General features: G+C 43.7%; 1 protein-coding gene across 3 annotated transcripts in view; it reads left to right on the top strand.

Annotated features, from left to right (window-relative positions):
- Window positions 1-13,147, top strand: part of LOC130282029 (ciliary-associated calcium-binding coiled-coil protein 1-like) — a 194,590-nt gene that overhangs the window by 51,191 nt on the left and 130,252 nt on the right. For all 3 annotated transcript variants that reach the window (XM_056529863.1, XM_056529864.1, XM_056529865.1), the window contains exon 5: window positions 5,441-5,513. In XM_056529863.1, the coding sequence (XP_056385838.1) occupies window positions 5,441-5,513 (73 nt within the window). The remainder of the gene's footprint in view (window positions 1-5,440; window positions 5,514-13,147) is intronic.

The following is a 13,147-nucleotide window of genomic DNA, read 5'->3' as shown; positions in this document are numbered from 1 at the left end:
TACTGTGACCCCGCCAGCGCATTTATAAGTATATATCTATACTCCCGCCAGCACATACTGTGACCCCGCCAGCACATTTATAAGTATATATCTGTACCCCCGCCAGCGCATACTGTGACCCCGCCAGCGCATTTGTCCTAATTTTCTATTGCAGCACTATATGTGACAACCATACCTATCAGAACGTATTCAGCAGCGGCCGGCCAGATGATCCTGATAGATATACTATTCATTCATAGCGCCGGCAGCTGTATATGTATACAGATGTGCTGGGGGGGCAGACATATAGCGTTATCTGCCCCCCACAGCGCTTCTATATACATATGCAGCTGCCGCGATATGAATGAATTGTATATCTGTCAGGATCATCGGCCGAGCGGCTGCTGGATGCGCTCCTGACATATATACTTGTCATATATAACGCTGTACAAATGCGCTATATATGACAAGTATATATGTCAGGAGCGCATCCAGCAACCGCCTGGCTGATGATCCTGACAGATATACTATTCATTCATATGGCCGGCAGCTGTATATGTATATAGAAGCGCTGTTGGGGCAGATGACACTATATGTCTGCCCCCCCAGCACATCTATATACATATACAGCTGTCGACGCTATGAATGAATAGTATATCTATCAGGATCATCTGGCGCTGCAATAGAAAATTAGGACAAATGCGCTGGCGGGGTCACAGTATGCGCTGGTGGGGGGTATAGATATATATTTATAAATGCGCTGGCGGGGTCACAGTATGCTCTGGCGGGGGTATAGATATATACTTATAAATGCGCTGGCGGGGGTCATATTTTTATTAATGCGCTGGCAGGGGCTAGATATATAGCGCTCTATGCCCCCCCCAATAAACACTTTTATTATACATATGTCTCCTCACATTGTCCATTTTTAAAACCCCAGGGGGAGCCCTAATTGGCTCCTCAGTACCGGCCATTCAGGGATCCCCGCGGGGAATTAAAAAAAATACATTGTGATCGCAGGGTTGCGGAGCATGCCGCCTGCTCCCCTGCTTAATAACTTCTGATCGCATCGGGTGTCAGAAGTGAGACCCCATGCGATCAATCCCTCAGCCCCTGTACTACAACCCCCATCATGGAACAGAGTCTGTTCAATGATGGGAGTAGTAGTACAAACACCAATGTAGCCTCCCCAGCTGTCTGCAGACTCCCGCTGCTAGGGATTTACTACTCCCATCATGGAAACAAGTCTGTTCCATGATGGGAGTAGTAGTAGTCCTGGCTGTGGAGTCTTTAGGAAGAGGTGTAAAAACGTCCAGTACATGACGGATGTTTTGTAGCATCCCTTAATGCACCAGTTATTAAATGTCTGTTAATAATACATAACATACGTTTATTAACGGGTGAACTTCATAGTGTGAAAGCAGCCTTACGCCTCTTCCAGGACCTCTCTCCGACAACCCTAGCCAAATGTAGAATCCTGAACCCGCTATTGCAGCAGGGACATGCGGGTGCAATAGACCTGAGGGGACTCATTACTTTACCGTCCCCTTTTTCCATATTACAGCAGAGCCTCCGTGCTCGCTCTGATCTCTGTTGCTGATGATGTGTTTGGGTGACCCCTTCTGTGACCCCAGTTTTCCCTCTACTTTTACCTGTCTTGCTAGACTTTGTTCTTGCCCATCATGCCCACTCGTATGGACTCTTTTTGCCACCCCCCAGAACCCCCCCTCACTACCCTTTCCCCGCCCCTCACCCTGCACCTTATCTGCGCATCTATGTCCAAAGAGGAGGAGTCCCTGAGTCCACTGTTCTTACTCTCCTGGGAGAGGGAGCTGGAGGTATCCTTGACAAGGAAGGAACGACGTGAAGTGCTGCTACACTCACACGGCTTCTCCAAATGTGTCAGAATGCAGGAGGGTCACTATAAACTCCTTACCAGATGGTACCGTACACCAGAATTGTTGTATCACAGGGGCTTGGCTGCTAGCGACATGTGCTGGAGGTGTCACACAGGTGTAGGCTCTTACCTACATATTTGGTGGTCCTGCACGGGCATATCACCATTTTGGGAGGAGATTGGTAGGGTTGTATCTACTGTCATGGGGAAAACCATTAAATTGACCCTCTTCTAGTGCTGCTGGGGTTATCCAACGCCGATTGTAACCTTCACAGGAAATCCTTGGTTGCACATCTGCTCTCTGTCGCGAAGGCCTTGATCCCTCTGCACTGGCTTCAGACGGTGGCTCCCACGTTTCCACAGTGGCACCAGAGGGTGCACGACATGTGCAGAATGGAAGAACTAGCGAGCTGTAGCACTGGCTCACATGGTAGCTTCCTGATGCTTTGGTCACCATGGTTGTGATACTTAGAGTCTCTGGTAAATTGCCCTGATTCCAATGGGTCTCCCTCCTCTACGTCTCACTCCCCACATCTTCCCCCGGTGCCTTGAACGACTCTCTCATCTAAGGCTGGCTCCTTCATCTCCTTCTTTTTCTTCTTCCTCTTCTTTCTCTTGCCCTGGGTCGAACCTCCTACCTCTTTCCTCCTCCTTCTTTCTCCTTCCACCTCCTTATGTCCCAGTACCCTTCTGCACTCCTCTATGCCTTCCCCCCCCTCCTCTTTACCCTTTCCAATTCCTCTCTATGCCTCTCTTTACTCTCTAAATTCTTTCTACCCTCTCCGTGCTATTTTCCCCTCTACCCCCTCTTCTGCTTCTTTTCCCCTCTCCTGTTTCCCTTCCTGGCTTCACACTCCCATATTCTTTTCCTCTTTGCTCTCCCCCCCCCCCACCCCCTTTTTTCTATTCTCTCTCTCTTTGGCTGGTCGATGGACTGGTCCTTCTGTATTTGTTTAACCACTTAAGGACTCAGCCCATTTTGGCCTTAAGGACTCAGACAATTAAATTTTTACGTTTTCATTTTTTCCTCCTCGCCTTCTAAAAATCATAACTCTTTTATATTTTCATCCACAGACTAGTATGAGGGCTTGTTTTTTGCGAGACCAGTTGCCCTTTGTAATGACATAACTCATTATATCATAAAATGTATGGCGCAACCAAAAAACACTATTTTTGTGGGGAAATTAAAACGAAAAACGCAATTTTGCTAATTTTGGAAGGTTTCGTTTTCACGCCGTACAATTTATGGTAAAATTGACGTGTGTTCTTTATTCTGAGGGTCAATACGATTAAAATGATACCCATTATTACATACTTTTCTATTATTATTGTTGCGCTTAAAAGAAATCACAAACTTTTTAACCAAATTAGTACGTTTATAATCCCTTTATTTTGATGACCTCTAACTTTTTATTTTTCCGTATATGCGGCGGTATGGGGGCTCATTTTTTGCGCCATGATCTGTACTTTTTTTTGATACCACATTTGCATATAAAAAACTTTTAATAAATTTTTTATAATTTTTTTTTAATAAAATGTATTAAAAAAGTAGCAATTTTTGACTTTTTTTTTTTTTTTCGTTCACGCCGTTCACCGTACGGGATCATTAACATTTTATTTTAATAGTTCGGACATTTACGCACGCGGCGATACCAAATATGTCTATAAAATTTATTTTTTTGCCGCTTTTTTGGGGTAAAATAGGAAAAAACGGACGTTTTACTTTTTTATTGGGGGAGGAGATTTTTCACTTTTTTTTACTTTTACATTTTTTTACATTTTTTTTTTACACTTGAATAGTCCCCATAGGGGACTATTCATAGCAATACCATGATTGCTAATACTGATCTGTTCTATGTATAGGACATAGAACAGATCAGTGTTATCGGCGATCTTCTGCTCTGGTCTGCTCGATCTCAGACCAGAGCAGGAGACGCCGGGAGCCGGACGGAGGAAGGCGAGGGGACCTCCATGCGGCGTTCTGAATGATCGGATCCCCGCAGCAGCGCTGCGGGCGATCCGATCATTCATTCAAATCGGGCACTGCCGCAGATGCCGGGATCTGTATTGATCCCGGCACCTGAGGGGTTAATGGCGGACACCCGCGAGATCGCAGGCGTCGGCCATTGCCGGCGGGTCCTTGGCTGCGATCAGCAGCCGGGATCAGCCGCGCATGACACGGGCATCGCTCCGATGCCCGCGGTTATGCACAGGACGTAAATGTACGTCCTGGTGCGTTAAGTACCACCGCACCAGGACGTACATTTACGTCCTGCATCCTTAAGGGGTTAAAGCACTCCCCCTGTCCATAAAGTAGGGAAGGGGGCTGTTGCTTTCCTGGTTTGAGGAGTCACTTTTCCACCTTGAAAGGACTACTGTATTGTAATAGTGATACTATCTGTGGACTTTATAGTTTTATGTCCCTTGGGACTACCACCTGCTATAATTCTTTATCTGTGGATCGGTCACTAAATTATTATGTGTATCCTGCGTGACTATCTTTGTTTGTTTGTTTTATTGTACATGTGTTCTTTAATCTGTGGGTCAATACGATTAAAATGATACCCATGGCTGGATACTTTTATATTTTTGTACCGCTTAAAAAAAAATCTTAAACTTTTTGTACAAAATCAGTAATCTAAAACCACCCTATTTTGACCACCTATAATTTTTTTATTTTTCCGTATATAGGGTGGTATGAGGGCTCATTTTTTGTGCCGTCATCTGTACTTTTGATTGATACCATATTTGCATATCTAAAAAATGTAGATAATTTTTTATAAAAATTTTTTTGAATAAAATGTGACAAAAAAGCAGCATTTTTGGACTTTTAAAAAAAAATATTTACTTTTACGCCATTCACCGTACGGGATCATTAACATTATATTTTGATAGTTCGGACAATTACGCACACGGCAATATCAAATATGTTTATTTTTTTTTTAAATACGCTTTTTGGGGTAAAATTGGAGGAGGGGATTTTTTACTTTTTATTTTTACATTTTTCAACCTTTATTTTTAACTTTTTATGTCCCCATAGGGGACTATCTATAGCAATCATTTGATTGCTAATACTGTTCAGTGCTATGCATAGGACATAGCACTGATCAGTATTATCTGCCATCTTCTGCTCTGGTCTGCTCGATCTCAGACTCAGATCGCAGGAGATGCTGGGAGACGGACGGAGGCAGGTGAGACCTCCGTCAGCCATTACAGATGATTGGATCTCCGCGGCAGTTCTGCGGGCCATCCAATCCTCTATTTTAACATGCGCATTGCTGCAGATGCCGTGATCTTTACTGATCACGGCATCTGAGGGATTAATGGCGGACATCCGAGCGATTGCAGATGTGAGCCATTACCGGCGGGTCCCTGGCTGCTGCTAGCAGCCAAAACCTGCCTTGTATGACGCGAGCACCGCTTGCTAAATACCGCCACACCAGGACGTACATTTACGTGGTTGTTAAGGGGTTAATATGATGTGCAACATGTACAATTTTTAAATGTTTAGTCAACGTTTCTCTTTTTGACTATTGATGTCATTCTTTGTGCTCCTTATTTCAGTTTATTTCAGCACTATAAGCTTTATGAATGCATGTTCACTGTCCCGAGGGATCAAATGGTTATAGGAGCAGAGGTAAGAAACAGCATCCAAATAATTGAAGTTTGCAAACGACCATATAAAAACAAATAATTTCAGGCAAAAGCCAAGGACGATACATCTTTATTTAAACTCTAAGTGGTATTGTAGATATTATCATTTGTTTAATATGGTTTGTATTATTCTTATTGTGAATATAATTAGATATCTTGGGGCCTATGTACATGGTCATACTGTATTGCACCTCTGTTTTGTATGTGTTTGTAATAGGGCCGTCATGGAGGTGTAAAAGCCATTCAATTTTACATGGAGGTCTAATGTTGGATGTCATAGATTTCTATGACTAAAAAGAGAAAATGTAACAGGTTCCATTGGAATCTATATGTAAAGCAGAATATCTCTATACACAAGTAGTCTGATGGAGCGTGTGATGTAGGCTGTATGGTTCAGTACTAAGGGAGCCCTACAGGCTCAGTCCACTGACAATCAGGCTTAGCCCCAATGTTCATGAGATTTTAGCCTTCTGACTTCATCTAAAGCATATTATAAAATGACTTCAGAAGCTATAATGGATGGAGAGCACTTCCCTAGAGAGGCTTTAAATACAGCCTCAGCCAAGGAGGAACATCTATAAAACTACCATATAAATGAACTCCGCTACATGTAAACACATGTTGTAAATGTCAGACACAAATAAAAGATTGAAGGACGTGAAATATTTATTTCTATTTTATAGGATAAAAACAAATAAAAGAGGAACACATTAAAATGCTGCATAACGAACTTACCTAATTTCATCATTATTTATTCATCTTAACTTAATGTCACTAGGAAAGTAAACATTTTATATGTCTGATCATATATGAAGCTAATTTTATTAGAAGTTTACATTAGTCTAATGATTAGATGGCTGGCCGTTCAGATGACTTTTCTCTTAGATGTATGGGGCCTTTAACTAACATGTCATACAGGCATGAAGATATCATTACTATGTTTCCTTGAACTTGTACCCTCAACACTTGGAACAAAGGCGCCAGAGCATCAGGTCTGATTTGGGCTCCAAGTACAAATTACGTATCCCATTTTAACAGGTTTAAGGGGGGCCTGAATACTAGATTTCTGGACAGTAATTACATTTCAGGTTATGCATGCTAGATTTCTGGAAACAGGAATTTATTCTGATTGCCATATTTGGAGTAGGAAGGAATTTCCCCCCCCCCCTGGTATGGAGCAATTTGAATCTGCCTTTTAAAGATTTGTTTTGCCTTCCCTTGGATCAACTCAGTAGGGACACAATAGAGATATAGGTTGAACTTGGTTGGCTCTTGTCTTTTTTCACCTAATGAACAATGTAACTATTTAAGGAAATCAGTTTTTGCCCAAATAAGAAGTCATAGTTTACCTGGGATTTTTTTCTTGTTTTCTGAATTGCATTAAGCTTATGTGTCCCAGAATGGCTTTCCTTGTCAAAAGAGCTTGTTTCATCGTCATCTGTGAGTGTATGAGATTAATGCTGGTTTCACACAACATAAAATTTTCGGCACCTATTGTATTTTACGCAGGATAGCCCACAAAAAATTTGTCCGCATTTTCACAGCAACTCGGCGCATGAAATGCGCACCGATTTTTATGCATTGTGAACGTAGCCTAATGGTCCAATCCATTATTTTCACCTTGTTTTTCATTGCTGTGGTTATTTACTTTTATAATTTGTTTGAACACATTTATATATAGAAACAATGCCCTATTGAGGCAATGATGTTGCATTTAACCCCTTAACGACAGTGGACGTAAATGTACCTCATGTTGCCGTGGTACTAGCGCACCATGAAGTACATTTACGCTCTGCAATGACCGCGAGCACTTAAAGGGGTACTCCGGTGCTTAGACATCTTATCCTTTGGATAGGGGATAAGATGCCTGATCGCGGGAGTCCCGCTGCTGGGGACCCCCGGGATCTTGCTTTCGGCACCCTATTTGTAATCAGTCCCCGGAGCGTGTTCGCTCCGGAACTGATTACCGGCGACTACAGGGCGGGCGGCGTGTGATGTCACGCCCCCGCCCCCGTGTGATGTCACGCTCCGCCCCTCAATGCAAGCCTACGGGAGGGGGCGTGATAGCTGTCACGCCCCCTCCCGTAGGCTTGCATTGAGGGGCGGAGCGTGACATCACACGGGGCGGGGGCATGACGGCACACGCCGCCCGCCCTGTAGTCGCCGGTAATCAGTCCTGGAGTGAACACGCTCCGGGGGCTGATTACAAACGGGGTGCCGCATGCAAGATCCCGGGGGTCCCCAGCGGCGGGACTCCCGCGATCAGGCATCATATCCCCTATCCTTTGCTATGCCCTATGCATAACACTGAACAGTACTAGTAATTGCTATAAATAGTCCCCTATGGGGACATAAAAAGTGTAAGAAAAAAAAGTTTAAAAAATGTAAAAAATCACCTCCCCCAATAAAAATGTAAATCGTCCCTTTTTCCCATTTTACCCTCCAAAAAGCGTAAAAAAAATAAAAATTATAAACATATTTGGTATTTCTGTGTGGGTAAATGTCTGAACTATAAAAGTATAATGTTAATTATACTGTATGGTGAATGACGTAAACGTAAAAAAAATAATTCCAAAATTGCTGCTTTTTTGTCACATTTTATTCCCAAAAAGATAATAAAAAGTGATCAAAAAGTAAAATATAAGCAAATGTGGTACCAATAAAAACTAAAGATCATGGCGCAAAAAATGAGCCCTCATACCATCCCTATACAGAAAAATGTGAAAGTTCTAGGTGATCAAAATAGGGCAATTTTAAACATACTCATTTTGTTAAAATGAATCGAGATTTATTTAAAGCGGTACAATAATAGAAAAGCATATGACATGTGTATCATTTTAAACGTATTGACCCATAGAATAAAGAAAACAGCGTGAAAAAAAAACCTTCTAAAGTTTCTTAAATTGCGGTTTTCTTAAAAAGGGTTACTCCATTGGAAAGCATTATTTTCTTTTTAAATCAACTGGTGCCAGAGAGTTAAACAGATTTGTAAATTACTTCTGTATAAAAATCTTAATCCTTCCAATACTTGCCAGCTGCTGTATGCTTCACAGGAAGTTATTTTCTTTTTGAATTTCCTTTCTGTTTGGCCACAGTACTCTCTGCTGACAATTCTGTCCATTTTAGGAACTGTCCAGAGCAGAAACAAATCCCCATAGCAAACCTATCCTGCTCTTGACAGTTCCTGAGATGGACAGAGGTGTCAGCAAAGAGCACTGTGGTCAGACAGAAAATAAATTCAAAAAGAAAAGAACTTCCTCTGTAGTATACAGCAGCTGATAAGTACTGAGAGGATTAAGATTTTTTTTAAATAGAAGTAATTTACAGATCTGTTTAACTCTCAGGCATCAGTTGATAAAAAAAACAGTTTTCCAGTGAAGTACCCCTTTAAACAGATTTTATGCTAGAATTATGTGCAATAATGAAATCACCTTTTTGCACTTAGCCGCAACATTAATTCGTATTTTTTATCAAAAGTTAACAAAGCTAAAAAGGGGCAGTTCTTTTCCAATGGCACAGCTTGCCTTTAGACAGATTCATACTCCTATTTGCCTGTGACCTTCACTGGGTCACCTTGAGGTTATTTATCAATGCATCAAAGCTGCAAACCCCTGGTTAATTGAGCATGTATCTTGCATGAGATTTATGGTTCATTAAAACCACATTGGCTTTAGCAGATATGCTGATGAGATCATTTCTGGAAATTGCAGTTTTCAGACAGAACATTACATTGACAAAGTTAGACTTTGATATGTTTAAAGGTCCCGTCAAACATTGTATTTCCCTGTTATCTTAATGTTTACTTGTCATATCACAGAAAAATTGCTTCTATGTGTTACTCACTAGATATTGCAGATTCTTTAAAGTCTTTTTTATGTGTCTAGCATTCATATTGGGTTTATTAATCCCTCAGTTCTGCTGCTAACTTATTTTCACATTCACTGCTCAGGAAGGGACGTGTCTGAGGCAAGCACTAAGCTCGCCCTCACTCCCCATGCATTCACTTCTTCCCTGAGTCTGCTGTGCTGGGTCTCTTCATGCAATCACTGCAGGCTGCTCCGTTACCACATTCTCTCTGTTTTCAGACAGGAGTCTAATAGACAGGACAGGAATGAGCACAGAGGAGTGCTGGTCCTGCCCTCACTTACTGGACTTTGTCCCAGCCTGTGCTTCAGCTGGGACAAAGATGATTCTGCAGCCATGACAGGACTATGTTCTGAATGGTATGGGGACCAGTGGCCTTTTTATGAGCCATTATTCTTATAAAAAGCAGATGAAAACATTTTATGAAGTGTCTTAAAAAGGTTAATGTTTTTCCAAGATTTACAAAGTTTTTGATTCTGACACAGCCTATTTAAAGGGTTTGTGCACTGAAAATTTTTATTCAACCAAGGTGCCAAGGATGCACAATAAAACAATGAAAGCTTCTACTTCTCTCCCTCTCTTCCTCTTAGCCTCCGGTATTGGTGCCTATTGGTGTGATTTTAGATCATGAGTGCTTCCATTCCATTTACTCAGGGGACATTTCACCTTCATTCTCATCATCAGTCTCTGGACACCCACAATCAGCTCATTACCTCACTTACTGTGGCTAGGGAATAACTTTGTCTTGGGATTACCCCTTTAACTTACATATCTGTTATGTATACTTACCTCTTTTGTGTGAGGAGTACTCCTGTCATGACCGGGGGTGGACAGGGAGAAGTGAGCCCTAAGCTGCCCCTATATACACTCTCCCGGCCTACTTGCCCATCCACCTTAACCCCTTGGGGACGGAGGGTTTTACCAGTTTTTGCACTTTAGTTTTTTCCTCCTTACCTTTTAAAAATCATAACCCTTTCAATTTTGCAGCTAAAAATCCATATGATGGCTTATTTTTTGCATCACCAATTTTACATTGTAATGACATCAATCATTTTACCCAAAAATCTACGGCGAAACGAAAAAAAAAAAATCATTGTGTGACAAAATTGAAGAAAAAATGCCATTTTGTAAATTTTGGGGGCTTCCGTTTCTACGCAGTACATTTTTCGGTAAAAATGACATCTAATCTTTATTCTGTAGGTCCATACGATTAAAATGATACCCTACTTACCGTATTTATCGGGGTATACCACGCACCGGCCTATAACACGCACCCTCATTTTACCAAGGATATTTGGGTAAAAAAATTTTTTACCCAAATATCCATGGTAAAATGAGGGTGCGTGTGTGCGCGTGTATACCCCGATACATCCCCAGGAAAGGCAGGGGGAGAGAGGCCGTCGCTGCCCGCTTCTCTCCCCCTGCCTTTCCTGGGGTCTAGAGCCCTGCTGCCGGCCCTTCTCTCCCCCTAGTTATCGGCACCGCTGCCCGTTCTGTCCCCCTGACTATCGGTACCGGCGCCCCATTGCCGGCGCCGATAGCCAGGGGGAGAGAAGCGGCGCCGACAGCCAGGGGGAGAGAAGGGGCAGCGGCACCCATTGCCAGCGCCGCTGCCCCATTGCCTCCCCCCATCCCCGGTGGCATAATTACCTGGGTCGGGTCCGCGCTGCTTCAGGCCTCTGGTGTGCGTCCCCTGCGTCGTTGCTATGCACGGCGCGGCGCACTGACGTCATGCGCCGCGCCGTGCAGCGCATAGCAACGACGAAGGGGACGCACGCCGGAGGCCTGAAGCAGTGCGGACCCGACCCAGGTAATTATGCCACCGGGGAGGCAACGGGGCAGCGGCGCCGGCAATGGGTGCCGCTGCCCCTTCTCTCCCCCTGGCTATCGGCGCCGGTACCGATAGTCAGGGGGACAGAACGGGCATCGGCGCCGATAGCCAGGGGGTGAGAAGGGCCGGCAGCAGGGCTCTAGACCCCCAGGGAAGGCAGGGGGAGAGAAGCGGGCAGCGACGGCCTCTCTCCCCCTGCCTTTCCTGGAGCGGTATCGGCGTATAACACGCACATAGACTTTAGACTAAAAATTTTAGCCTAAAAAGTGCGTGTTATACGCCGATAAATACGGTATATAGGTTTGATTTTGTCGTACTTCTGGAAAAAATCATAACTACATGCAGGAAAATTTATACCTTTTAAAATTGTCATCTTCTGACCCCTATAACTTTTTTATTTTTCAGCCTATGGGGCGGTATGAGGGCTAATTTTTTTGTGCTGTGATCTGAAGTTTTTAGCGGTACCATTTATGTATTGATCTGACTTTTTGATCACTTTTTATTCATTTTTTTTAAGATATAAAAATACGCTATTTTGGACTTAGGAATTTTTTTGCACGTACGCCATTGACTCTGTGGTTTATCTAACAATATATTTTTATAATTCGGACATCACACGGCGATACCACATATGTTTATTTTTATTTACACAGTTTTTTTTTTTTTATTGGGAAAAGGGGGTGATTTTTATTAACTTTTTTTTTCACTTTTTTTTTGCAATGTTATAGCTCCTATAGGGGGCTATAACACTGCACACACTGATCTTTTACATTGTTCAATGGTTTCTCATAGGAAACCATTGATCAATGATTCTGCCGCTTGACTGCTCATGCCTGGATCTCAGGCACTGAGCAGTCATTCGGCGATCGGACAGCGAGGAGGCAGGTTGGGACCCTCCAGCTGTCCTGTAAGCTATTCGGGATGCCGCAATTTCACTGCGGCGATCCCGAACAGCTCCCTTAGCTAATCGGCAGTGCTTTACTTTCACTTTAGACGCAGCGTTCAACTTTAAACTCCGCTAAAGGGTTAATAGCACGTGGCACCGCGATCAATGCCGCACGGTATGAGCCACAGGTCCCGGCCATTGTTTTAGGCCTGGCCCGACCCGCTATGACATGGAGCAGGCTGAGGGTGTATAGGTACACCCTCCGCCCCCAAGGAGTTAAACGGTGGATTGACAACTTGGAGCCGGTCCCTCCCTACGCTAAAGTGCAGTAACTTAAAAACAAATAATATAAATAGGTAGTCACAGGCCAGAAACAGAACGGGAAAACTACCAGACAACCAGATATACCAGACAGAATATAAACTCACAAACAGGGCAGAATATAGTGTACTAACAAACATTTCAAAAACCGGAATCCCGATAAACGGCAGACATGATTAACCTGTTAAGGACCAAGGGCCTACCTGTACACCCTGAGTCCGCTCCCTTTCTATAACGCGGGGCCACGGCCTCTAACAACGGCCGGGACCCGTGGCTAATAGCGTGCGGCACTGATCGCGGTGCCACACGCTGTTAACCCTTTAGACACGGCGTTCAGAGTTGATCGCCGCGTCTAAAGTGAAACGAAACTACCCCCGGCTAGCTCAGTGGGCTCTCCACGACAGCCGCGGTGAAATTGCGGTGTCCTGAACAGCTGTAGGACACGAGGAGGGTCCCCTTACCTGCCTCTTGGTGTCCGATCGCCGAATGACTGCTCAGTGCCTAAGATCCAGGCAGATTCATCAAGCGGCAGATTCATCAATCAATGGTTTCCTATGAGAAACCATTGATCAATGTAAAAGATCAGTTAGTGCAGTGTTATAGCCCCCTAGCCCCCCGAAGCCCAAACACAGGAAGTGTAGCCTGGAGTGCTGAGGGGGGCTGTATCCAGCCTCATGCAATAATAGCTCCTCTCACACTTAACTGCCATATGCTG

Source organism: Hyla sarda, chromosome 7 (genome assembly GCF_029499605.1).
Source record: "Hyla sarda isolate aHylSar1 chromosome 7, aHylSar1.hap1, whole genome shotgun sequence".
Taxonomy (NCBI): Eukaryota; Metazoa; Chordata; class Amphibia; order Anura; family Hylidae; genus Hyla; species Hyla sarda.
Note: the sequence above shows the minus strand (reverse complement) of the source record. Positions and strands in the feature narration are given on the sequence as shown.